Source organism: Eptatretus burgeri, chromosome 5, assembly GCF_056783735.1.
Source record: "Eptatretus burgeri isolate ZD-2024b chromosome 5, Ebu_testis_v1, whole genome shotgun sequence".
In the NCBI taxonomy this organism is placed as follows: Eukaryota; Metazoa; Chordata; class Myxini; order Myxiniformes; family Myxinidae; genus Eptatretus; species Eptatretus burgeri.
In genome coordinates this window covers 121,883,797-121,910,140 of record NC_140965.1, presented here as the reverse complement: position 1 = coordinate 121,910,140, position 26,344 = coordinate 121,883,797, and the positions used below count along the sequence as shown (strand labels likewise).

The window sequence follows — 26,344 nt, the reverse complement described above, 5'->3', positions numbered from 1 at the left end:
ATGGACTTTGGGTGGCTGGTTCATGGTTTCAGCGCCCACAAGTTCATCGCTGTACTTGGTATTCCAACGCTGGCGGTGTGGCAAAGGAGATTGACCATGTCCTTGTTGATGGTCGCTGGAGGGTGATCCAGACCTGCAGGGTCTACCGGAGTGCTCAGTTCCTCAATACTGACCACCGGTTTATTGTAGCAACTCTGAAGCTGCATCTTAAATCTGGGAGAATGGTACCATCCCAGCCAAGGCTGGATGTTGGCAATCTCAAGATTGAGAGGGTAGCTGAAGAGTTTGCGAACAGGCTGAATGGACATTTGGGGGGTCAGGGTGCTTTGGGGGGTCCTGAAGAGTTGTGGAGTGCCAGCAAGACCACCATCCTTGGTGTTGCCGGTGGATGTCTTGGAACTCACCGCAGGGCAAAGAAGAATTTTGTCTCTCAAGGGACACTGGATACCATTGACCAGAGTCGCAGGGCCAGGCTGAATGGCAGAGCAGAGCTATTCAGGGAGCTGAGGCGTAAAAGTGTACATGCACTAAAGGTGGACAAGGAAGCCTATGTGCGAGGAATCTGTGAGGGGGTAGAGCATCACCTGTGGAGAGATGATTCTCGTCCCGCTTACAGGGAAATTCGTGTATTGCGTTCATCCAAGCCCATCCCTCGGAGCACTGCAGTCAGAGCAGAGAGTGGAAGGCCCTTTACAGAGGAGTCTGAAGTGAAGGCCCGCTGGGCCGGTTACTTTGAGCGGTTGTACCAGGCTGATCCACCAGCTGTCGAGTTGGACGTCAACGGTGTTACCATCCCTGTTTCTGACCCTCCAATTAACTGTGGTCCACCTTCGCTTGTGGAAACATGGGCTGCGGTGAACCGGTTGAAATGGGGTGAAGCTCCAGGGATCTGTGGCATCCTTGCTGAACTTCTCAAGGCTGTTGGAAATGCTGCATTCATGTCGTTGCGTGCAGTTTTGTGCTCTGCCTGGAACAAAGGCATCATCCCAACTGATTGGAAGAGGTGCCTTGTTGTCACTCTCTGGAAAGGGAAGGGTGATCGCCAATATTGCAGCAACTGCCGAGGGGTGACGCTGCTCTCAGTGCAGGGCAAGGTCTTTGCTCGGATAATTCTTGATCGGGTTCGCCACCATCTACTTGAGCAACAGCGTCCAGAGCAGTCAAGCTTTACATGAAAGAGGTCCACGATTGACCGTATCCTTGCTCTTCGGGTCCTCACCGAACGCAGACGAGAGTTTTGGCACGGGCTGCTTGCAGCCAATGTTGATTTCTGTAGAGCGTTCGATTCAGTGAACTTGGATGACCACTGGAGGATTCTTGGTCTTCGTGGGCTGCCACCAAAACTGATCGATCTGATGTCTGAACTTTACTCTGGTACTGAGAGTGCTGTGAAATGTGGTGGTACCATCTCTGACTTATTTCCAGTTTTTACTGGAGTTCGTCAGGGGTATGAACTGGCCCCCACACTTTTCAGCACTTGTATGGACTGGATTTTAGGGAGGATGTCGGAGAGATCATGCTGCGGTACATCGTTTGGGAATGTCAAGATCTCGGACCTTGATTTTGCAGATGATGCAGTCATCTTTGCGGAGACTTTAGATATCCTTTTGGGGGCCCTCGAGGTGCTGAATGAGGAGTCGGAGCCCCTGGGATTACGGGTTTCTTGGGTCAAAACTAAGATCCAGACTTTCGGTGACATCTTGGATGCTGCTGTCCTGTCTGTGTCTGTTTGTGGCGAGGATGTTGAGGTTGTGGAGAGATTCACTTACCTTGGCGGTGATATTCATGTCTCTGCTGGCTGTGAGTCAGAGGTCAATAGACGTCTGGGTCGGGCCTGGGGAGTCATTGATTCACTGGATCATGGGGTGTGGCGCTGCCGGTACCTGTGCGGGAGGACGAAAGTCCGAGTCTTCAGGTCCTTGGTGCTTCCAGTCTTGGTCTATGGCTGCAAGACTTGGACTCTGAACAAGAATCTGAGATGGAGACTTAATTCCTTTGGTACCAGGTCTCTTCGAAGAATCCTTGGCTATCGCTGGTCGGATTTTGTGTCCAACGAGCGGTTGCTGAGAGAGACTAGGATGAGATTTGTTACCTGCATAGTCCGTGAGCGTTATTTGCGGCTGTATGGACATGTAGCTCATTTTCCTGATGCTGATCCTTCTCACCAGATTCTCTCAGTGAGGGAGTCTCGTGAGTGGAGGAGGCCAATGGGCCGACCACGTGCCTCATGGTTGCAGCAGGTTAACTGGCATCTCAAGGAGATGGGGATGGGCCTGGCATCTGCCTGTGGGATGGCCAGACGGAAGCCCCTGGAGTCCGGTGGAAACTGGACGCAGCGACGCACTGTTCTGGCACATGCTCCTCTATCCATATAATATATATATATATATATATATATATATATATATATATATATATATATATATATATATATATATATATATATATATATATATATATATATATATATATATATATTTGAAAGTGTGTCTGTCTGTGTGTGTGTTTGTCTGTGACCTATGAACGCGAAAAGTACTTGACTGATCCTCACCAAACTTCACATGCTGACAGAACATGTACCCGAGCGTGTCCCGATGTAAAAGAATTGTACTTCCGACTTCCGGTTTCCAAATTATGACGTCATCACCTCATTTCAGAACGTTAATTTTTCAAGTCCAGCCGATTGACATGCGGCCAACGCCATTTTCAATTGACTGAAGCATTATTTTTTCATTCTATTGCAGACAATGACTTCCGACTTCCCGGTTTCTGAATCATGACATCATCACCTGATTGTGTAACGTTAATTTTTCAAGTTCAGCCGATTGACATAGGACCAACGGAATTTGCTGGAGAATGAGAAATTAATACTACAGTCAATTGAAGAAAATGACTTCCGACTTCCCGGTTTCCGAATTATGACTTATGCATTCGACACACTTTTCGTAAAGTTAATTTTTCAAGTTCAGGTGATTGACATGGGGCCAGTGCCATTTGCAATAGAATGAAAAAATAGTGCTACAGTTAATTCCGAATTATGACTTATGCATTCGACACACTTATCATCGGCCCTATTCACATCAACAAACGCCTCTTTTAATGCATGATTAACACAAGTCATATTTTATTGTACAATCAGGTAGTCGTCAACTTACGACCACGATCGCCTCTGACCGACCAATCGTAAGTCGATTTGGTCGAAGTCGACCAACCTTTATTTATAGTGTATAGCCCTTTCCAAAAATTACCGTATGAATATTATACCGTATCCAGTACACACCAGATATGTTCAATGAGACTCTGATATACATTGAAGATTTGGTATTTATACATGAGCGGGAAAGATTTAACTCAGTGGGGACTTGGCTCTTCTAATAGGTCTAAAAGCACAACCATCAGTAGAGAATGGTGGTTCCGTGAAACAAACTACAACACAGATACTCTCGCAAAGTTTGTTTCTGACAATCAGCCGCTTCTGGTACAGGATCAGAGTAATGCATATCAACTGATTTCTGAAGCAGTTCAAGAGGGAAGTTGTGTGATATTTTTTCTTGGATGCCCCGGATGGTACTGGCAAAACATTTGTCCTCAACCTTTTGCTTGCTAAGGTGAGGAGCGTCACCCCCCTGGCACTCCAGCTGATGAAATGAAAGCCAGTATAAAATCTTCATACGTCTGGACATTCGTACAAACTATCCATCTAACAACAAATATGAGGGTCAAATTATATGGCGATTTAGATGCTGGCAATTTCGCACAATTACTTCTCAAACTTGTAAATGGTGAAATCCCGAACACAAATTATGTAATATCTATTCCCGATGACTGTGGTACAATAGTTTCATCTATGGAAGAATTAGAGGCTCATCTGCATCCCAATTTAGCGACTAATTACAAAAACATACAGTGGCTCTGTGAAAACAATCCTGGCTCCACTATATGAAACAGTCCGTGTAATAAACCATCAGTTATTACAAGTAGTTCCAGGCGAACAACATAGTCACAAGTCTATTGACACCACACTGGATACTGAGCAAGCCAGACATTATCCCACAGAATTTCTAAACTCATTGGAATTACCAGGATTGCCTCCGTACAATCTGTCGTTTAAAGTTGGATGCCCTATTATGTTATTACGTAATCTCGATGCACCAAAACTTTGCAACGGAACTAAACTGATTGTGAAAAGACTACTACCACATGTAATTGAGGCCACTATCATGACACGATGTGCGAAAGGAGAAGATGTATTCATTCTGCGAATTCCACTCATTCCATCAAATTCAACGATTGAATTTAAGAGACTACAATTTCCTGTGTGCCTGTGCTTTGCAATGTCTATCAATAAGGCAGAAGGACAGTCATTGAAAGTAGCAGGGCTGGAATTATCCACTCCTTGCTTTTCCCATGGTCAGATATATGTGGGATGCTCCAGAGTGGGATCATCGGAGGCTTTATACATATTGGCCCCAGAGGGGAAGACATCAAATATTGTTTATCCTCGAGCACTCCACTAAAATTATTGAGCAACTTCAGTTATTTCATAAACGGGAATAGGATGTGCGATGAAGGAAACACATGTTGCTGGTGAAAAATAAAAATGGTGGTGGTGGTTTGTATATATATATATATACATATTACAAATATAAATAGAATGGTGATGGCGTATCTGTATAATATTTTATAATTAAATGGTTTTGGGCGATGTAGATTTTTATAGAATGGTTATGGACGTAGGTACGTTGTAACTTCGTATACATAATATAACAATTTTTTTTATTAGGATAACAGACGTAAAAAAATCAAATTACGCTGGGCCAGGCTGGGTTTTGCCCGAAGTATAAATTAAGTCACAAATGATGACATGAAACCAGCCTCACATTGTTGAGGCATTATGGTTTTTTATCTGATGCGGCAATAAATCTTAACATTTTTGAACTCGAGTGTTCTGCATATAAAACATGGTGGGGAAAATATAATATTATCGTGGTGATGAAAAAAAAATAATAATGGTGGCAGCCTCTACAATTAAATGTGCCATATACTCCTTCAGACCCACCATCATCCATGGGATTCCTGTGCGGAGCACGGGTATCCCTACTAGTATATATATATATATATATATATATATATATATATATATATATATATATATATATATATATATATATATACATATACATATACATATATACATATATACATATACAGGGGGCTGCAAAAGTAGGTTTCCAGTAAGGATTATAACAGTATTACCAGTATTATAACAGTGGTGCTCGGATTCATTTAATACGAGAATTCATTAAAATCAAAAACATTTGAGAGATTAATATATGTTTATTATTGATATGTTTATTATTGGTATGTTATTATTTTTTTTGTTTTCATTACTGTATACCTACTTTTGTAGATATATATATATATATATATATATATATATATATATATATATATATATATATATATATATACATATATATATATATATATACATATATATATATATATATATATATATATATATATATATATATTCATATATATATATATATATATACATATATATATATACATATATATATACATATACATATATATATATATACACAGATACATATATATATATATATACATATACATATATATATACATACATATACATATCGTCGCGGATTCGCGCCCGCCGGCGTGCTGACGGCCACGTAACTCGAATCGCGGCACGTCGCCCACCGGACGGACAATCCAGTCGTGACCCTCTCGGACTAACGCCGGGAACCAGTCACGGGTGGACCTTTCGGTCTCACCGCGATCGAGCCAATCGGCCCCCGTGTGGGATAGGGTTGCTCGCCAAATTCGACCGACCTAAGTACCCACGCGGAGGGTAGACCGGGCGATCGCACCTCGCCGCAGGTCGACTTCGGACACGGGCCACTTAAGCGACCCGTTCCGTACTATCGGGATAACCGAGCGGTGTTATCGTCGGCCTCGACGGTTCGATTAATTATCGGGCGTATTCAGCCCACTACCAACCCTTTACGTGAAGCAAGATGAGGATTCAATGAAAGAAATGACGAAGCGAAGCGGGAAACAGTTCAACATAAAGCACATTTATTCGCGATGAACGGAAAGCACACATATACAATTCCACCAAAAGCACATAGAAAAGAGGAAGACAAAAAGCAAATGCGACAATGCAGATCTAATACCGACTACGCGAGCACACGGCAACACTTATACAATTTTACTTCACAGACGGCGCCGACAACACACATTCCCAAAGCAAAAGAAAAGAGAACCACCCTCCAGGATGAGGGGGTAGGCGGGCCTGGGGCCGAGACCGTGTCGGGCCTACCCGTCTGGTGATGAGACGCGGAGCGGCGGTGGTGCCTCAACTCCGCGGGCCTCGCGGACAGTGTCTGGTAGGGGGTGGGAAGGGGGCCCCCTTGGTCGCACTATCTCAGCGCGGGGGGAAACAGGAGGGGGTTGCTGATGCTCGGGGAAAGGAGGATTTTTACTCTGTCTCGGGTCCCGCGACGAGCGTCTCCACCTCGACCAGGTCGCGCTGTCGGCCTCCCTGGTGTGCAGCTCCCGGCACCGACGCGAGCACCCCCTCGTCTGCTTTCGCCGCCGCCGCCTCTCCACAGCTCCGTCCTCTTCGCTCCGACTCCAACTCCGAACTCTTCCTCCTGCGAACTCCACGACTGCACTCAACTCCAACGCACACGACGACGCTCTTCTGACGAACGCAGCCGCTTATATAAGCCCCGGCTTCGCCTTTGACCCCCTGCCTTCGACCTTTCACCTCGCTCCCCATTGGCCCGAGAAAAAGTGGGCGTGAATGCATTTTGATCCATGAATTTGCATATAGCGACCGCCCTCCAACGCCCTGGAGGCGGGGCCAAATCGCCCCTTGCTCACCGATTGGACGGAAAAAAAGTGGGCGTGAGTCGTTTTTGATCCGTTTTTGGAGCGGAAAGTCCGTGGTTTTGTACACGCTGTTCGGCGCGCGCCCTGCACGAGTCCAATACCGGTACCCACAAGCGGCGCAAGAACGGTGGCGATGCGACGGTTGCGAGGTGTGACGGTAAAGGTCGTGGCTGTTGTGGTGAAGCGGCGTTGTGGTGGGTGGTTGATGTTGTGACGACTGTTGAGACGTGGTTGGTGGTGGTAATAATGGCGGTTGGTCCAAAATAAAGATAGTAAAAGAAAAACGGCTATCCTGAAGAGTCGCAGCACGCATGAATGACATTTATTCCCACTAGACAACGGGTTTGGGCCTAACTACACATATACTTACCGAGATATCTCACCTAAGGGACCTGAATGGTGGTTTGCGAATTTGGTAACCACAACAATATATATATATATATATATATATATATATATATATGTATACATATATACACATATATACATATATATACATATATACATATATATACATATATACATATATATATATATACATATATACACATATATACATATATATACATATATATACATACATATATACATATATATACATATATATACATACATATATATATATATATATATATATATATATATATATATATATATATATATATATATATATATATATATATATATATATATATATATATATATATATATATATATATACACACACACACATACCCATACTGCTTTCATACCCGTATCACTTCAACACCACTTTCAAAATCTCAGTTCACCGACTCAGCACAGCATTTCTAAAATACACCAGATTCATATAAAACAATAACCAATTGGTAATTGCTTTAAAACCAACCACGAGGGCGAAGAAAAACGCGATTGCTTGTCTGGGTGCTCAGATGCTGAGGGTTAAAATTTAAAACGTACTGTACCTACTTGCCTGTTTTGTCATAACATCATACATTTCACTGTTCCAGTTCCATGTTTCGCTGAGATGTCAAGTGCATCAAAGCATTTAAAATCATGTCTGGTACATTACATGGCCAAAAGTATGTGGACACCTGTTTGTCCAACATCTTTGCTGCTCCACAGCCTCGACTCTTCTGGGAAGGCTTTCCATGAGATGTTAGAACATTGCTATGGGGATTTGCTTCCATTCATTCACAAGAGCATGAGTGAGGTTGGGCACTGATGTCGAGTAATTTGGTGTGGTTCACAGACGGCGTTCCAGTTCATCCAAAAGGTGTTCGATGGGGTTGAGTTCAGGGCTCTGAGCAGGCCAGTCAAGTTCTTCCACACCGATCTCAACAAACCACTCCTATTTGGACCTCACTTTGTGCATGGGGGGCATTGTCATGCTGAAACAGGAAAGAGCCTTCACAAAATGGTGCCACAAAGTAGGAAACACAGAATCGTCTCAAATGTCATTGTATGCTGTATCATTAAGATTTCCCTTCAATGGAACCAAGGGGCCTCGTCCGAGCCATGCAAAGCAACCCCAGGCCATTAGTCATCCTTCACCAAACTTTACAGTTGGCACTATGCATTCAGGCAGGTAGTCTTCTCCTGAAATCCACAAAACCCAGCTTCATCCGTCGGACTGCCAGATGGTGAAGCGTGATTCATCACTGCAGAGAATGTGTTTCCACTGCTCCAGAGTCCGATGGTGGTGGGCTTTACACCACTCCAGCCAGTGCATGGCATTGCACATGGTGATCTTTGGCTTGTGTACGGCTGCTCGGCCATGGAAACAAATTTCATGAAGCTTTTGACTCACAGTGCTTGTGCTGACGTTGCTTCCAGAGTCAGTTTGGAACTTGGTAGTGAGTGCTGAAGCACGTAGCGTGGAAAAATCATCTGTCATCAGTAGCAACACTCGGCGGTCCCATTCTGTGAGCTTGTGTGGCCTACCACATCGCGGCTGAGCTGCTCTTACTCCGAGACGTTTTCACTTCACAATAACAGCAGTTACAGTTGACTGGGGCAGCTCTAGCATGGGATAAATTTGACGAACTGACTTGTTGGAAAGGTGACATCCTATGACGGTGCCACATTCAAAGTCACTGAGCTGTTCAGTATGGCCCATTCTACTGCCAATGTTTGTCAATGGAGATTGCATAGCTGTGTGCTTCATTTTATACACCTGTCAGCAATGGGTGTGGTGGAAATAGCCAAATCCACTAATGAGGAGTGTCCACATACTTGTGGCCATGTAGTGCATTTAAACATTATAAACACCTTTCTTCGATTTGTTGGTGATATACCTTTTTTCACGTCAATATTTTTTTTTTCAGAATTCCAATACTTCCAGTATATATCACTATATATCAGAATTCCAATATATTCAGAACTCCAACACCAGTATATCGATATGGAAAATTATATCAATATAACCAGTATTTTGATATATTGTCAGACCTGGCATATGACATCCATTTATTACAAGCACTATCAAAATCATGACCATGTTCTACTGTGAATCTCTTTCGTCTTCACATTGGTAATGATCATATTATTATTCACTCGTGTGTGCCCATAAGTGTGTGGCCGTACGTGCAAAAAAATAAAATTCACACCGCATGCCAGAAACAACAACCACACTGGCCGTTCCTTTGCTCTCGCGTGCCCGTACATGCGTGGCCGTACGTGCTTGGCCGTACGTGGAAAAAAATAAAAATAAAAAAAACTTTCAAACCGCTTGCCAGAAACAACAACCACACAGGCCGTTCCTTCGCTCTTGCATGCCCGTATGTGCGTGGCCGTACGTGCAAAAAAAAAAAACTTTCAAACAAACACACAGTCCATTCCTTCACTCTCGTAAACGACGACTGGATTGGGGCATTGTGTTTATCTATAAATGCGCATAAGAAATTGAAAAATTATTAGAATACAGAAAGTCATCACTATCCGGAAGTCCGTACATTGTAACCTGTAATGGGGAACGCGCTCTAACTTAGCCATAACTTGGGAACCACTTGTCTGATTAATTTCAAACCTTTTGAAAGGGAAACAAACAGAGATTGCTGGAATTATAGAGAGATAGAAGATAGATACTGTGGGTGCAAAATGTTAGAAGATAGATACCTGCACCTTATGTGCAGGTCGTGAACAAAAAAAAAAAAAAAAAAAAATAGGACCGCGGGTCCTGAGGCTCACCTGGATCAAGAACAACAGTCAATAACTTCATAAAAGACATTTCCATCCTGCACAGAATCTGGTCACGAGTTTGGTTGAACGGAAGCCTTCTCGATGCTGATTTTTTTTTTTTTTTGTATACCTTGGTCGAGGCTCGTATGAGAGCAAACACACAACTCACAGCAAGGAGGCATGAGACAAGAGGGGCGGGAGTGGAAGGGACAAAACAGTGGGGAACAGACACATTAGGTGAACTGTGGAAGGGAGAGGGATGGGGATGGGACGGGGAACATGGCGAAGAGAAGATGGACATTTCAGGGACTTTCAGGAAGGAAAGCAGGAGAAATGAAGGCAGTGGGCTTGGGTGGATTATCGGGGGTAGAAAAGATTGAGGATTTGGATGGGGGAAGATAAGAGGTGGTGGTGAACAGCTGTTTTGAAAGCCTGGAGGGAAGAATGGGAAAGAATAGAGTGAGGAAGTTTATTCCAAAGGCGGGAAAAAAAGAGGAATGAAAGAGTGAAGATGAGCAGTGATTCGTGATTTTGGTAGTTTTACCAGAAGGGGGTTGTTGGCGGACCTTGAGCGCCCTGTGGAAATGTGGTGGGGACAAATCGCAGAGAGAGCAGGGGGGGCAAGGCTGGAGAGGAGTCGGTAGAAGACAGAAAGACCACCGACTAACATGCGGTGATTGAGTGAGAGGCCCAAAGACTCAGCTTCATTGTGGGAGATGCCGATGATCTTAAATGCCCTGGTTTCGACAGCGTTAAGCCGAGAAAGGTGGGAGGCAGGAGCACCAGCCCAGAGGGGAGAGCAGTACTCCATCAGGCTACGGACAAAAGCTTTGTAAGTGGTCAGGAGCTCAAGAGGGCCGAGGAAGGACTTAGCACGACGGAGGATTCCCAGTCGGCAACTGGCTTTTGAGGCGAGGTTGGAAATGTGACTTTCCCAGGAAAGGTCATGGCAGATAGTGAGACCCAGAAGCTTGAAAGAAAAGACTTCTTCCAGAGGATTGTTGAGAAAGTGGATGGGGGGGTTTTGTAAACGGTCCTTTCGAAGAGACATAGTGAGAGTGTGAGATTTGTCTGGATTGAAAGACATGTTCCACGTGTTGGACCAGTTTGTGATTTTATCCAGATCTGCAGTGAGCGAAGAAGCTGCTGCTTGCCGGTCTGAGGGATGACAGATGGTACGGCAGAGGGTGGAGTCGTCGGCAAAGAGAAATAGAGGATTTTCCAGAGAGTCCGAGAGATCATTGATGAAAACCAGAAACAGAACAGGGCCCAGAACGCTACCTTGAGGAACTCCAGCCTGCACAGGAAGAGGGGATGAAAGAACTCCATTTAGGGCCACACGTTGACTGCGACAGGAGAGGAAGTCTGCGAGCCATGAGTGGAGATGGCCTTGAATACCATGGGAAGAGAGTTTGGTGAGTAGGGCAGGGTGCCAGACTGTGTCAAAAGCACGTGATATGTCCAGGGATACGGCTCGGATTTCCTGTCTGGCATTGAGGACCTCCATCCATTGATGGGAGAGCAGAAGCAGCATATCCAGGGTAGAGTGACCTGGTCTGAAACCAAATTGATGATTGGAAATCAAGCCATTGGAGAAGAGGAAGGATTTCATATCTGAAGCGATGATGGATTCCATCACCTTGCTGATGATTGGGAGAAGGCTGATTGGTCTGTAGTTATAGGGATCTGTTTTTGCACCTTTTTATGCAGGGCAGTGATGTTAGCAGATTTCCAAGCAGATGGCAGATGACCTTGGGCAAATGAGAGGGTGAATAGAACAGAGAGAGGGTGAGCAAGAGCAGAAGAGCAGGCTTTGAGGACACGTGGGCTGATGCCGTCTGGACAGGTTGCAGAATCTGACTCGAGGTTTGAAAGCAAGCTCTCCACCTTGTCAGGAGAAAAGGATACAGAGTCCATGGACAGTTGGGTGTGACTGGGTAAAGTGGGTAGAGATAGTGATGGGTTAAGGACACAAGATTTAGCTGCAAACACCGAGTTTAGACATTCAGCTTTATCACGTGTGGAATCAGCAGTGCAGCCATTTGAGGTAAGGGAGGGGATGGAGGGGGAACATACACCAGAAACAGATTTGATTAAACGCCACCAGGATTTTGAGGAGGGAGAGAGGTTTGAGAGTTCAGACTTGAGATGAGAAAGATGTTGTTTTCTGGCTCTCCTGAGGGTAGATACACACTTGTTCCGAGCTTTGTGGAAAGAACTGAGATTGCCCTCAGTTGGGTTTGCTTTCCATGAGGCAAAGGCAAGTTGTTTCAGGACAACTGCCTCGCCACAAGCTTCAGTAAACCAAGGGCGGGAGGAAGGGTAAGACAACTGAACACGAGAGGGGATAAATCTGTGCATGAGCGAGAGCAAGTTTCTTTGAAAGAATTCCCAGGATGAGTTTATGTTTGAGAAAGTAGTGATAGGAGACCAGTCTGTAAGTTTGATGGCTGCTCGGAGACCCTGCCAGTCGGCTTGAGTGAAATGCCAGACTCGACGGCGGTGAGGTGGTTCTCTGATAACAGCCAGAGAGATGTCCACTTTGACAAGGACGTGGTCAGAAGAACCAATTGGAGCGAAGGAAGAGCAGCAGATATTGTCAGGGAAATTTGTCAAAACCAGATCCAGAAGAGATGGAGTACCATTGGTTGAGATCCGGGTCGGGAAGTTGACCGATTGAGTCAGTCCCAATGAGTCGCAGAAAGCTTTTGCTGAGGTGCCATGGCAGGTGAGAGAGGTACCCACACCTAGCCAACTGGCGTGTTGACAATTGAAGTCACCACATAAGAGGAAGAGAGAGTTTGGATGAGAAGATAGAAGATGGTCCATGTTTTCGGATAGTGAGGTGTAGATGGAGTCATCACTGTTCGGTGGACGGTACAGTACACATATATAAACATGAGGTGGGAGTGGAGGGGAAGCCGAAGCCAGAGGTATTCCTGGGGGTGTGGGGGAGTGAGAGCAGTGCAGGGAGAGTGAGGAATAGAGTCTTTGATGAAGAGAGCAACACCTCCACCAGGACGAGACTCAGGTCTGTCATACCGTAAGAGGGAGTAACCAGGGAGAGATACTTGGGAGTCAGACACGTCTTGGGAGAGGAAAGTTTCTGTTAGGCAGATAATGTCTGGTTTGTCAGTGGCAACCTGTATGGAAAGATCTGAAAGGTTTGAGCGAAGGCCCCGGATATTTGAGGTCCACACTTTTAATGAAGAGGAAGGGGAGGAGGCTTTGGGTGCAGGAGGTGGAGGGGGAGGGTAGGACAAGGGACGAGGGGGGCAGGTAAGGAGGGTTGCTGAAGGAGTGTGGGGTATTGCAGAATAGCGAGGGGAGGGGGCCGAATGAGGAGGAGAAAAGGTTCTGTGGTGCTGGGAGAGAGGGGGGACAAGAGACAAGGAAGAAGGCAGTTGAGGATTTGAGGAGGTGGAGTGAAGAGATGGAGGTGAGAGGGCAGTGGAGGGAGGCAGGGTGGTGGATGAGAGAGGGGGCAACTTTGAGAAGGAAGAGTGAGGGGGATGAGAGATGGGAGAAAGGTGAGGGGGGATTTTTTGAGAGGTGAGAGGGAGGCTTGGAGGGAGAAGAGTGGGATGGTTGCTTTAAGAGTGAGAGTGAGGGGTGAGGGGGGTGAGTTGGCACTGAAGTTGGAAAAAAAGAATGGTTGATGGAAAGCGAGCATCCATGGCAAACTGTGGTTTTTAAAAGTTTTAGGTCAGAGATGCGATTTAACACAATTCTTGATGGATGCAATGAAGGCGAATTCAGAGAATGGAGAGAAGAAGCGCTGTAATCGTTGGATTTTTTCGGCAAGGAATGAAGGAGAGGTCGAAATGAGAGCAGTCTGTTAAAATAGCAGAAGAGTAGTGCATTGTGAAACAGTAAAGAGTACCACATGTGTGAGAGAGGAAGATGAAGCATTATAAGATCGTTTTTGTTGTTAAAAATAATGTATGAGAGAGTTCAACAGATTAGGTCATGGAAGTGTAAAAAAAAAATAAATAAAATAAAATAAAATAAAATCAAATCGAGGAAGAAGACGAGGAGGAGGTTAAGAGGAAGAAGAATCGGGAGGAGAGCGTGTTGTTGTTGTTGTTGTTGGGTATATATATATATATATATTTTTTTTTTTGTTGTTGTTAATATTAATGTATGAGAGAGTTCAACAGATGAGGTCATGGAAGTGTAAAAAAAAAAAATCGAGGAAGACGAGGAGGAAGTTAAGAGGAAGAAGAAGAAGCAAAAACGGGAGAAGGTGAGCGGTGTTGTTGTTGTGGGGTATTTTTTTTTTTTTTTTTTTTTTTTTTTTTTTGAGATAAGAAAGAGATTAGTTGGGAGAATGGGGGATGTTTGGAAAGTGGGGAGGATCAAAATTGAAGGTAATGGGGAGGATAGAAATTGAAGGTCATGGGGAGAAAAAAAAAAAAAAAACGATCGAACACCGAGTGGAACTGGTAGGCCTCAAGTCTAGGCCTAGGCCTCAAGCACAGGTAAGAACGTCGACAAAATACTCACAAAATAGCATGATTTTTGAAACAAAACCGAACTAGCAACACACAGTAACATGTAGGTGAGAAAATTAAACAGTTAAAACGGGACAAATAACAACCGGAAACTTAGCTTTGAGAACGTCAGCAGGGAGCCCCGAAGGAGACCTCTTGCTGCTCCAAAACCGGAACCGGATTAAAGCGATACCTTTGGCTAGACAATACATACAAATGGACAATAGAGGTACCTTTGATATTTTGGGAGCTATGACATCACAACTTTAAAATCGCCATCGGAATACATTTGAGAAAGTGCATCACCAGAACAAGGACAAATGGGTACCACACGTGCATATATTTTTGTGAACATTAAAGTTATCGCAGGTGAACAAATGTGCATGTGACGGGACATCACCAATACGCATGAGAAAGGTAAGAAATTTACAGCTCTTCTTCGAGTTTAGCATCCTGTAAGCAGAATACAAAGAAAGTTTCAACATAAATATGTATGCTGATTCAATAGAAGATTCATTATTCCAAACTTTCGAGCAATGCTCTTCATCAGGATTTTGGGGTTCTTTGAAATTGTGTGTGTAGTTTAGGACAAGAGAGCAAATACCGATTGGGGGGGGGGGACCTGTAGTCCCCCATAATGAGCAGAGATTTTTATGTGATCAACTAACCTTCTTTAGGCATCAGATGTGAAACTTTTGGCCAAGTTTTATCAAATTGTGTGTTTGGTTCAAGCGATAATGACTGAGGTGTTTACAGACTGACTGAATCACTGACTAATTGACTCAACTATGGACACTGCTCGATCGCATAAGCTCACCAGACTAAAGTCCATTTGAGCTAAAAAAAAATGGAAACACCAATGCAAAGTTACTTAATAGGGTATTGGGCCACCATGTGTGGCCAGTACGACCTCAATGAGCTGTGGCATAGAGTGGGTAACTTTGGCCCAAGTCACATTTGCTCTTCGGCTAGGATACGGCGGCCATACCCCCCCTGAATTGACAGAAACGTGCGCGGCCGCAGAGTTTCTGAGGTGGCCTCAGGGTGGCCCTACGCCATATGGCTATCTTTTACAGGCCGTAGGTGTCGCCGTGGAATTACAGCTTGGAGTTATAACATTTTTCATTTCTACGTTGGCCGTAGCAATTCGACAAGCCAAGCTGTGACGTAGATGTGTTCCACGTCGACCGTACGGTGGGCTTGCGTTATTCGTGCAGCTGCCGTAGGCTTTCATCAATGAAAAATGAATTTTGCCAACCCCCCAAAAATTATGGCGGCCGCACTATTTCCACGGTCACCATAGGGTAGTCCTAAGGCGTCCCTGTGTTCAACGTATGGTGGCCTTGCGGTCTGTGTGACTACCTGCGGGCAATGCAGGGTCGACGCACAGTTCCCCTACGCCCGCCGTGCATCCTACGTACGGCCTCCGTGGCAGTCTGCGTCGACCGTGCGTCACCGCTAGAGATCGGAGTACCGTGGTACCCCCAGAATCCGAACGCCCCATTGTTTGAAGAAATTGGAATCCAAAAAAAATTGAGAAAATTTTGGCCTAAAAATCGAACACAACGTGGCGTTCATGTTTGTTCACGTGTGTCTCCCCCTGCCTGTTCGACCCGCATCTTCACGCTTTGTTCATTCAGTTCGTCGGTGGAAGTACGCGTGAAAGCATCTCTCGTGTGTCGATTGCTACTTTACCTCGTGTTTTCACCATGAATTGTGCTGTTTTTATTTTTTTTTACTCATCTTGTGCTTTAATTAATAACAAAAAAGGAATCCGATCACGTGGCGTGACGGACTGTCGGGCAAGGATTTAATTTCACAGAAAAACCGGTTGTAATTTGGAATATCCATGATTACCTCAGCCCGATGTGTTTGATGAAAGTGATTGTGGTTGTGGGGGGCATCATGTTTGATGAGCTGCCTTGGGGGCAGCGCCCTCATAGAGTGCACGAGCGATCGGAACCCAGGCCGGAGCACGGGCCTGTGTGGACCTTTGGATGTGGTGATTGTACAAGTTTACATACAATACACCGCCACCGAAGGTCATGTTCTCACCTTATTTTACCTTAAACATGGTATGGGTAATTTCAGTTGAAAGTGTCTTGAAAGTGGGTTTTCTTGGGGCCCAGGAACAGATTAATTCACTTTCCATTATTTCTTATTGGGAAAATAGTTTTGGAATCCAAACTTTTTGCAATGCAAACAGCTTCCTGGAACGAATTAAATTCGGATTCTGGGGGCACCACTGTATAGGTGTTTGCCTATACTCCGAACTGGTATATTCAGTTATATATATTATAGTTATAGTATATTCAGTTATATATACTGGTATATTCTGAACTGTTATATTTTTATTTCAGTAAAAAAGAACTGGTATACATACCCACTCGTTAGCGTCCGTCTGGCCGCACGTTCGCCTGAGGGCTCCCCTGCGGTCACCTTGCGGGCACCTTGAGACTACCTTGAGTCTGCCTTTAAAATTCTATGGCCGCCGCAGGGATGCCCTAATGTCACCGTGCGACATCAAATCAATGACCGTATGGCACCCCCACGTTTTCGGTCTCCACAATTTCTAAATACCCCGTGCGGCTACCCGAAAAATAAAAACATATGTGACTGCTACATTGTGTGACCGTGGAAAAACAGTGGCCGCCCTATAATTGCTGGTGGCCGTAGATTTTGTAGAACCTATGGCCGCCGAGCCAAATGTGACTTAGGCCTTACCATCGGCACGTAGTCCTCCAAGAGTTACATCCCATATAATGACTGGTATATATTGGAGCCCCTTCCTTTTGAAAATTCTGGATCCAACTTTATTTATTCATATGTCATACATGTGTTACTCTTCTCACCCTGATCATTTTGATTCCAATTTCACCTTTCGATCTCAAACACATTTCACTTGATTGTATTATAAGGATGATTTTAATAATTAACATAGAAATGCAGATAAAATGCAAGTTTTTAAACATTTAATTCAAGGTCAAAAATTGTTGTTGGAATAAAAGTCATATGTTACTTCCGGTTTTGATTCTTGAGTTTTGGTGGTGTCCCTCAGGGTCTCTGCCGACCTCCTCAAAGATAAGTTTTGCGGTCGTTTTTTTTTGTCACGTTTTTGCTGTTATTTTGTTGTTTCCCTGTTTACTGTGTGTTTGTCGTCGCTTTTGTTTTAAAACTTCTACCAATTGCTGAGTATTTATCGATCTTTTTATCTCGGGTTTCCTTGAGGCCCAATTATTTCATCGTTTGTGTGCACGATCATGTTATTCTATTTTCTAGCACATGTACCCCACCCTCTCCTTCTCCCTTCCACAGATATCATGTCTGTTCCACACTGTTTTGTGCTTCCCTCTCCCACCCCTATTGTCTCTTGTTCCCTTTGTTAGATGTTCTGTGTGTTAGCTCTTATAATATATATATATATATATATATATATATATATATATATATATATATATATATATATATATATATATATATATATATATATATATATATATATATTTATGAGAATACAATGTTTGTTGTTATGAAGCCGATTTGTCTCCTCTGGCAAGATTTGCTCTATGAGGTATAACTATTTTCATGGGAAAAAATGCAAATTCCATCAAATAATGAACATGCAAATGAGGTAATTCGGATAAGTGATGTCATAAACAGGGGACTCCTTCCATGCTGATCAATTTGATCCCATGATTTCTTCTCTATCTTGAAAATCAACACATCTGTGGTCATTTCATGTTAAATACATGAATACTGTGCAGTAATTTTTGTGGATTCCCATGGAAACTAGCCTGAAAAACAAATTCCAGTAACTACATGACCAACACCATTTGGTCATCCCATAAAATAACGAAAAACAACAAAACAAACAAACATGATGTGCTTTGTTCTGTTGTCCCTCCGTTTCTATCGCTCGTTCTCAGATTTGCCACAGCTCTAAGTATTTACCATCCCTGTGGATGGATGGATGGTTCATGCAATGAGACTTATTAAAGACAGGTAAAGTAAGATTAAGGTAAATAAGCAAAGCTGGGATACTCACGATGTTCATTAGGGTGAGCAGGTAGTTCTGTACATGGTGTTTCCCATGAAACCTCACCACAGAGTCATCTACAGTAAGCATCACCTCCATGTGATAAACCTCAGGCTGCGTAGTCCTTCGCCTTCGAGGCCGCTTCACCCTCCTCCTTGACGTCATCAAGAGTTCCTCTGCCAGAGCATGGTCTGTAGAAGAAAAACAAACGTGTTAATCCTTACATGTTCAGCCAACTGATCCTCGAGCTTTCAAGGGTGACTCTTTTCTTTCCACAGCACCAGCAAACAGCAGGTAGCCGATATAATCTGTACTTAACCTTCAAAACACACACATAGTTGTGACATTATCACATGTGATGATCCCACAACAAAAGTAAAACGTCAAAATAAGTCATGGTGGTAATCTATAACATGATTGTAGTGTCGTGTCGTGGCGTCGTTCCATTCCTACCTTGTTTGGTTGTTTTGTTTCATTTTTTGATGTCTTCCGTCAAAGTTTTTACATCTTTTTTTGTTTTGTATTTGTAAGAAAACAAAATGGTTGTTAGATAAAACACATATATGATGGACCAAGTATCATGCATGCTCCGTTCTACATGCGTTTCCTTGTACGGTATTACTACTTTTAAACATTAAATATTCACATTCTTCCTTAACAAGCCTATGCCTAAACACTAAAGTAATGTGCCATCACATTTGTGCCAAAAAATTATTACAATTCTGATTATCTCCAAAAAGAAAGGACAGTTTACCATTTGTACATGATCCATCCCACCAGGTCATTTCAAACAAAGACATTACTTGATACATTTTAAATGTCCATCATCACACGATTTAAAACTTTCATTTTCTCCATCACTGATGAGACTGTTACACCTGAGAAATAAGTTGAAAAGCAACAATGGTGTCACATTTTTCAAATCCTACCGGAGCAGTGTCTCGACTGATCGTGTTGGACCACATTTGTTTGTGAACAGTGAGATTCTAAATAATTGATTTTGTTGACAAACACACCTGGTTCGGTTGGTAAATGGACTTTCATCAATGAAAAATTGCTTGTTCCACTGTTAAATAAATGTAATTTGACAGTCCCTCAAGGTTCACCATGACGACATGACCAAGCATTGATACGACATGCTTCCGAGACTACAGTCACACAGAACCTACAGATGTGCAAGTTTGAAGTGCTTCAAATAGGTAGAGGCCATTCTGCCATGACGGCTCACAAGTGGGGCCATGCAGACACAATGGCACTTCGATGAACATCACCTGAGAGTGAAACCTTCACCGAATGCCGATATCAAACATCTGTACACCTGTTTCCTTATCTTCAGGTGTATGCACACTGATTAAAATGGCTCATTGTGCCAGGAAGGTTCGTATAGTGAGGAGACAGAGGAAAAACAAAAAACAAAAAAAACCTCGATACAACCACACTGTTGAACACTGTGGCCAATGTTTGGGTTCATTGGAACATCAGCAAAAGGTGGAATCTCTCCTGGGTAAGTGGCACATGGACGAACCGCATGTCTCTGCCTCAACTCCATGTGCTAAACATAGAAAAATAATCAAATACAATAACATCTGCATTATATCATCACAAGGTCTACCAAAAATGCCAACCTGTTTAACGTGAGAAAATGGTCATTGGTAGTGGAATATGACAGTGCCAGACTGAAATTCAGTAATGTATGTGTGCGACACACACACACACACACACACACACACACACACACACACACACACACACACACACACACAGCAATAGGAAGATAGACATCCCAAAACAGCCACAGCTGGAACAGGGCCCCTTCAAAGGGGACAGCAGATGAGAATAACCGAGGAGGAAATCTGTGAAACATGCATGGTGGAAGTCTTGAATGTCACAAACACAAGATGTTGTAATCGGTTCAACATTCTACAGCCAGACGGTCAAGTGCTCCGCATATGTTTACGTACGGGGCGTTAAACTAATATTTGACCTTCATGACCATGATCAATCGCAGCAAACAAGAAACATGGAGTGCGGTGCACGGTGTTTAACCCAGGAAGAAAGCCAAACGACATGATTTCGTTTTCTATTTGTGGAAACAGTTGCTGTTTGCAAATAGTCGGTAGTTGCAGTCTGTTGCAAATACTAGATGTACTCCGGAGTACACACAAACATTTACTCCAAAACAAAAGTTTTCACAAGAAGTGGTGAGCAAATGAATACGTGCATGAGCTCGGCACGAAACAGCACCAAGACAAATGCTCTGTTTTGATGCAATCATTATCGTGTAATAAAATACAAGATGAAGTTATCATTTTGGTACAACTTTCCCCTTCGGGTGTTTCCCAGATGGTGTTCACAATAACAGGGACACGTTCGTCTGGAATAACATCACGAGACATTTTCCCCAACAAGTGCAATTAGCTTCAGTATTCATTGCACCGATCTGTTCTTTGGAATAATAAACGTTAAATCATGGTCGCGGTGAAACATTCTCCGAAAACAATTGTTTGAATGTTCAGTACAAGGGCAGAGTACTGTGTGCAATGAATGAAGGTTCACCAATTTATTTCTTTACTCACTACATGTACTTTTCCTCGAAGATATGTGCAAACTCCTCGAGAGTCTTTCTTCATACTGATCATGTATCGTCAGCAGCCCTGACTCCTCGCACAATTGTAACTTCGATGGGTATTTCATATGCTTCACGAAGAATATCATTAATTTATGATCATTTATCAACACAAATTTATTGACACAATTAGGCCACTCAGAATCACTTCGAAAATGACACAGAAAGACAAACGACCGTCCGTAATAAACTATAACCTGTCGGACATCCACGTCCTGTTTAGATTGCGCTTTCCGTGAATAGACATCACAGCTCGAAGAGCTAAATATTCCACCATTCAACGAGGCAATAATAAATATATAATGATGATATTAAAAATTGTGCTTTTACTTTGAAGAACGTGAATAAAGGGGGAGGAGGATGTAAGGTGTGGTTGAGGACTTCGGGTGGTGAGGAGTATGTAAGGTGTGGTTGAGGACTTCGGGTGGTGAGGAGGTTTGAAGACAGATTTCAATCTTACGGCCGCCATGTTGGTGCTCACTGCTCTGTGAAGGCAAAGACACCTCAGAGCTGTGATAGTCACAATCGCTATGCACTCCCGAGGCGTGTTCCCTTCATTGGAAAAGTATCAACGCGGCAGTTGAAAGAATTATGAGGCGATCGGTGTTATGGACTTGTGAAGATCGGCCTCAACGATCGAGACAGCGGTCTGTTAGCTGATGCACTGCCCAAATAGCTGCGTGGTATTCTCTCAAGCAGAGATTAAACCCGTGCCGTTTGAAATTTGTCAGAGGTCATTATTTACTTTGCTCGAATAATTATCGATAGGGTTCGCCATCATCTGCTTGAACACCAGCGTCCAGAGCAGTCAGGCTTTACACCAAAGAGGACAACGTTTGACCACATCCTTGCTCTTCGGGTCCTCAGGGAACGCAGACGAGAGTTCCGGCATGGGCTGCTTGCAGCCGATGTTGATCTCTGCAAAGCGTTCGATTCAGTGAATGGGGATGCCCTCTCAAGAATTCTGGGTCTTGTTGGGGTGCCACCGAAACTGATCAATCTGATGTCTCCCAGGCAAAAATGCAACAGTTAGAACTATAATATGAGAGTTATACTCTCATATACTCAGGGGTTTCCTTAGAAGCCGGTTACCGGCGACCCGCAGCCGTCTACTCAGAGAAAAAATGTCAAAGGTCACCGCCGACTTACTTCAGCGCCGATTTTTCGGGTTTTTTTGTTTGTTTGTTTGTTTTTTTGTCACCACGAAATCTCTTCACCCCTTGTTTTGAAATCCGAGAAATGGAATATGGTTTCCTTAATGAATGCTAGTTCATCTACACTATTATTATGTAACACACTTACTTCAGATTGCTCACTGTACTCCACCATGTGCAGTATCATCTCCCTATTAAGAACTAAAGTATGGCCCAAATGTTGCTAAAATGCCTCTTTTAAAGAGCTTAGCTACTCCATCTTCCAGACACCTTGGTGTGCCCTAAACCATGGCCTGAAATTAATGAACCCTGTTTAAAAGCTGCTTGAACTTAAGACACAGTATCGCTGAATTTCAGTCAACCAGTCAGTCAGTCAGTATGTTAATGCAACTACATCCAGCATAGGCCTAACCACCTGTTTTTGTAGAGATTTCCACCCCAACAGCATGATAATATGAGAACTATTTAATGTCAGAAATCATGCTGGAATGCATCTCCAGCCATCTCAGATCCTCTGGCTTCCAGGGCCCTAGGCGGGCCCTTGACCCCGGCTATAGAGCTGCGCTCGCTTCGATCGCGGTGATGGTAACCTGCTACTTTTTAATGGTAGCCTCCTACTCCAAAAAATAAGGAAACCGCTGTATACTACAGTAGTTTTCAGAGAATTATTTCAGGAAAGGAATATTATTTTTGCCTGGGCTGAACAATACTCTGGCACTGAGAGTGCTGTGAGATGTGGTGGTACCATCTCTGACATATTTCCAGTTGTTACTAGAGTTCTTCAGTGGTGTGTACTGGCCCCCACACTTTTCAGCGCTTGTATGGACTGGATTCTGGGGAGGATGTCGGAGAGATCAAGCTGTGGTGCGTCATTTGGGAATGTGAAGATCTCTGATCTTTATTTTGTAGATGATTCAGTCATCTTTGCGGAGACTTTAGATATCCTTTTGGGGGTCCTTGAGGTGTTGAATGAAGATTTGGAACCACTGGGATTATGGGTTTTCTGGGTAAAAACTAAGATCGAGGCTTTCAATGACTTCATGGATGCTGCTATCCTGTCTGTACCTGTTTGTAGTGAAGATATTGAGGTAATGGAGAGATTAACTTACTGTGGCAGTGATATTCACGTCTCTGCTGGCTGTGAGCCAGAGATCAATCGACGTCTCGGTCGGGCCTGAGGAGTCATGGATTCACTGGATCATTAGGTGTGGTGCTGATGGTACCTGTGTGGGAGGACAAAAGTCCAAATCTTCAGGTCGTTGGTGCTTCCAGTCTTGCTCTACGGATGTGAGACTTGGACTCTGATAAAGGATCTGAGACAAAGACAACTTCAGTACTACGTCTCTTCGGAAAATCCTTGGCTATTGCTGGTCAGACTGTGTCTCCAATGAGCGGTTGCCGAGAGAGACTCAAATGAGATTTGTTACCTGTAGAGTCCGTAAGCGTCAGCTACAGCTGTATGGACATGTGCCCAGCCAAGCTGTTAGGGTTAGGAACCACACTGCCCGAGGAACCACAAGTGCCCAAGGAACCACACTGCCCAGTCATATCGTGCAATGACAGAATGAAAATTTGAGAGTCGGGCCCTCATTTGATAAAGCACAAATGGACGGTGAGATGGGAAAATTGGTTGCACAGAACTACCGTTTGTGTGTCGTGGGGAGGGGAGGAGGGGGGGGGGTTGTGTAATGGTAAAATAAGAAATTGAGTTTTATGATGTTAGGAAAGAGCAGGGATGATCCCCATTGGTACCATTGTTGTGTATTTATGTCCGCTGAATAATGGAGTAGGGTAATTGGATTTTGAGTGGACCCATTTGGGTTATGCACATCCCCTATCGGGCTCCTCCGCCGGCGAGCCTCATGATTCCATGCCACCTAATTTATTTGTCGCTGTGCGAGTTGATTTTCTTCTCGGGAGATAGGTTAGAGGGATTAAAGGACCTGGGGGGAGGGGGAGGGGTGAGTGGGGAAGGGATAGATTACATTGCAGGGCTCAGAGGACAAGAGTTTGGTTAGACATAAAGTTAGGATGGACTGAAGAGAGAAGAGGGTAGTTCGAGGGATTTTCAGGGTAATTAGGATTAGGTTCGAGCCGAAACCATCCGCCTCATCTGCTGCCCCTGCATGGAGGGTGGAGAAGGGGTGGGGTGAGATTTCGGAGGGAGGGGGATGGATGGAGATGGGAGGGAGGGAGGGGTGAGGTGGTACTCTGTAGGGAGGGGGTAGGAGGGATGGGAAGGGGTGAGAGTCTGGAGGGATGGGTGTGGGGTGGGAGTATGCAAAGGTGTGGCTCGGATGATGGAGGGGAAGGGGAGGGAAGAGGGACCTGGTGTTGCCCGGTGGATTTGTTACTTGTTTGTTGTCAATTGTCTGTGCGTTTGTTTGTTATTCTTTCATGGATGAATCGTAACATCTATAAGTATTATTTGTGGTTTTTCTATATTTCTTGTGTTGGTTCTTCAGAATCTGGGCAAGTTTTTAAACTACCACACCTTGTCGTCCATGAGTCAGACAAGAGTTGACTACCATAAACGGATGTAAGAATATTTAGCCACTATTTTCCAGTATGGTTGATGTCTGTTGTAAATGAAAAACAAAAACGTGATGGAAAACGTCAAAAGAGTAGCTAAACACCTATTTGGTGGCCATCTTAGAAAACTGGTGCCTCATTTGATCATATTTATGAAAATTGACTAACTTTGCAATGGCTGATCTGAGGCATATGCAACCCTCAACAAGACATGTTCAGTATAAAATTTGGCACAATCCATTACAACTTTTGTAAATATTGTTCCATTTGATTCTGAAATAATTGAGAAAATAGGTCAGAATTTGGATTTTTTTCTCGCACAAAATTTTCTACACCTGGCATCATGCTTACTGAAATATTTATGATATTTTACAAATTTAACATGCAGATAAGAAATATTTAACACGTAAATAAAAAAAATATTTTACATGCAGATATATAAGAAATGTTTTGCATGCAGATTAAAAGAAATATTTAACATGCAGATGTAAGAAATATTTAACATTCAGACATAGAAAATCTTTAACATACAGATACAAGAACTATTTAACATACAGATACAGTATAAGAACTATTTAACATGCAGATATAAGAAATATTTTACATGCAGATAAAAATAAATGTTTAACATTCAGATGTAAGAAATATTTAACATTCAGACATAGAAAATCTTTAACATACAGATATAAGAAATATTTAACATGCAGATATAAGAAACATTTAACATTCAAACAAAGGAAATCTTTAACATACAGATATAAGAAATATTTAACATGCAGATGTAATAAATATATAACATGCAGATATAAGAAACATTTAACATTTAAACAAAGGAAATCTTTCACATACAGATAAAAGAAATATTTCACATGCAGATGTAATAAATGTTTAACATGCAGATGTAAGAATATTTAGCATGTAGATGGTGGTGGTGGGTAGAAGGTGGTGGGGAAATTCCGTTGCTATTTGACATTCTGACTGCACTTGGAGCACGTTCAGGGCTGGGGTGCCAGCTCAGTGAGCATGCCCTATGTTGTGAATCAGGAGCTCCGACCCGTGCCGAAGCGGGTGGGCAAATGAGACTGTTTCCGGTCCCAGAACCTGGTAGGGCATGGCTCGGGCTGCTGTGGCCCAATAGAGGATCAGTATTCGGGCCACAGTGTGCCGCTTTCCGGTCATCACCCCACCCTTCGCCCAGGGCTTATAAAACGGGGAGTATGGAGCCATTCGATTCTCTTCGCTCTCTGCTCGGCTCTTCACTCAGCTCTCACCTCTTCGCTTCACTCCGTCTTGCTATCGGTGTGCGATTGCCAGAACATGCTTCTTCTTTGAGAGACTGATCCGGGGCGACTGCTGAGACTCCCTGCCATGCTGTCGATGTTCCTCCACCCCCATGCAGCGAGACGGACCAGTGCGG

General features: G+C 43.6%; 1 protein-coding gene across 2 annotated transcripts in view; it reads right to left on the bottom strand.

Moving 5' to 3' along the window:
• LOC147027257 (A disintegrin and metalloproteinase with thrombospondin motifs 3-like) overlaps positions 1-26,344 on the bottom strand; it is a 399,233-nt gene that overhangs the window by 283,579 nt on the left and 89,310 nt on the right. For both annotated transcript variants that reach the window (XM_085883516.1, XM_085883515.1), the window contains exon 5: positions 18,625-18,806. In XM_085883516.1, the coding sequence (XP_085739642.1) occupies positions 18,625-18,806 (182 nt within the window). The remainder of the gene's footprint in view (positions 1-18,624; positions 18,807-26,344) is intronic.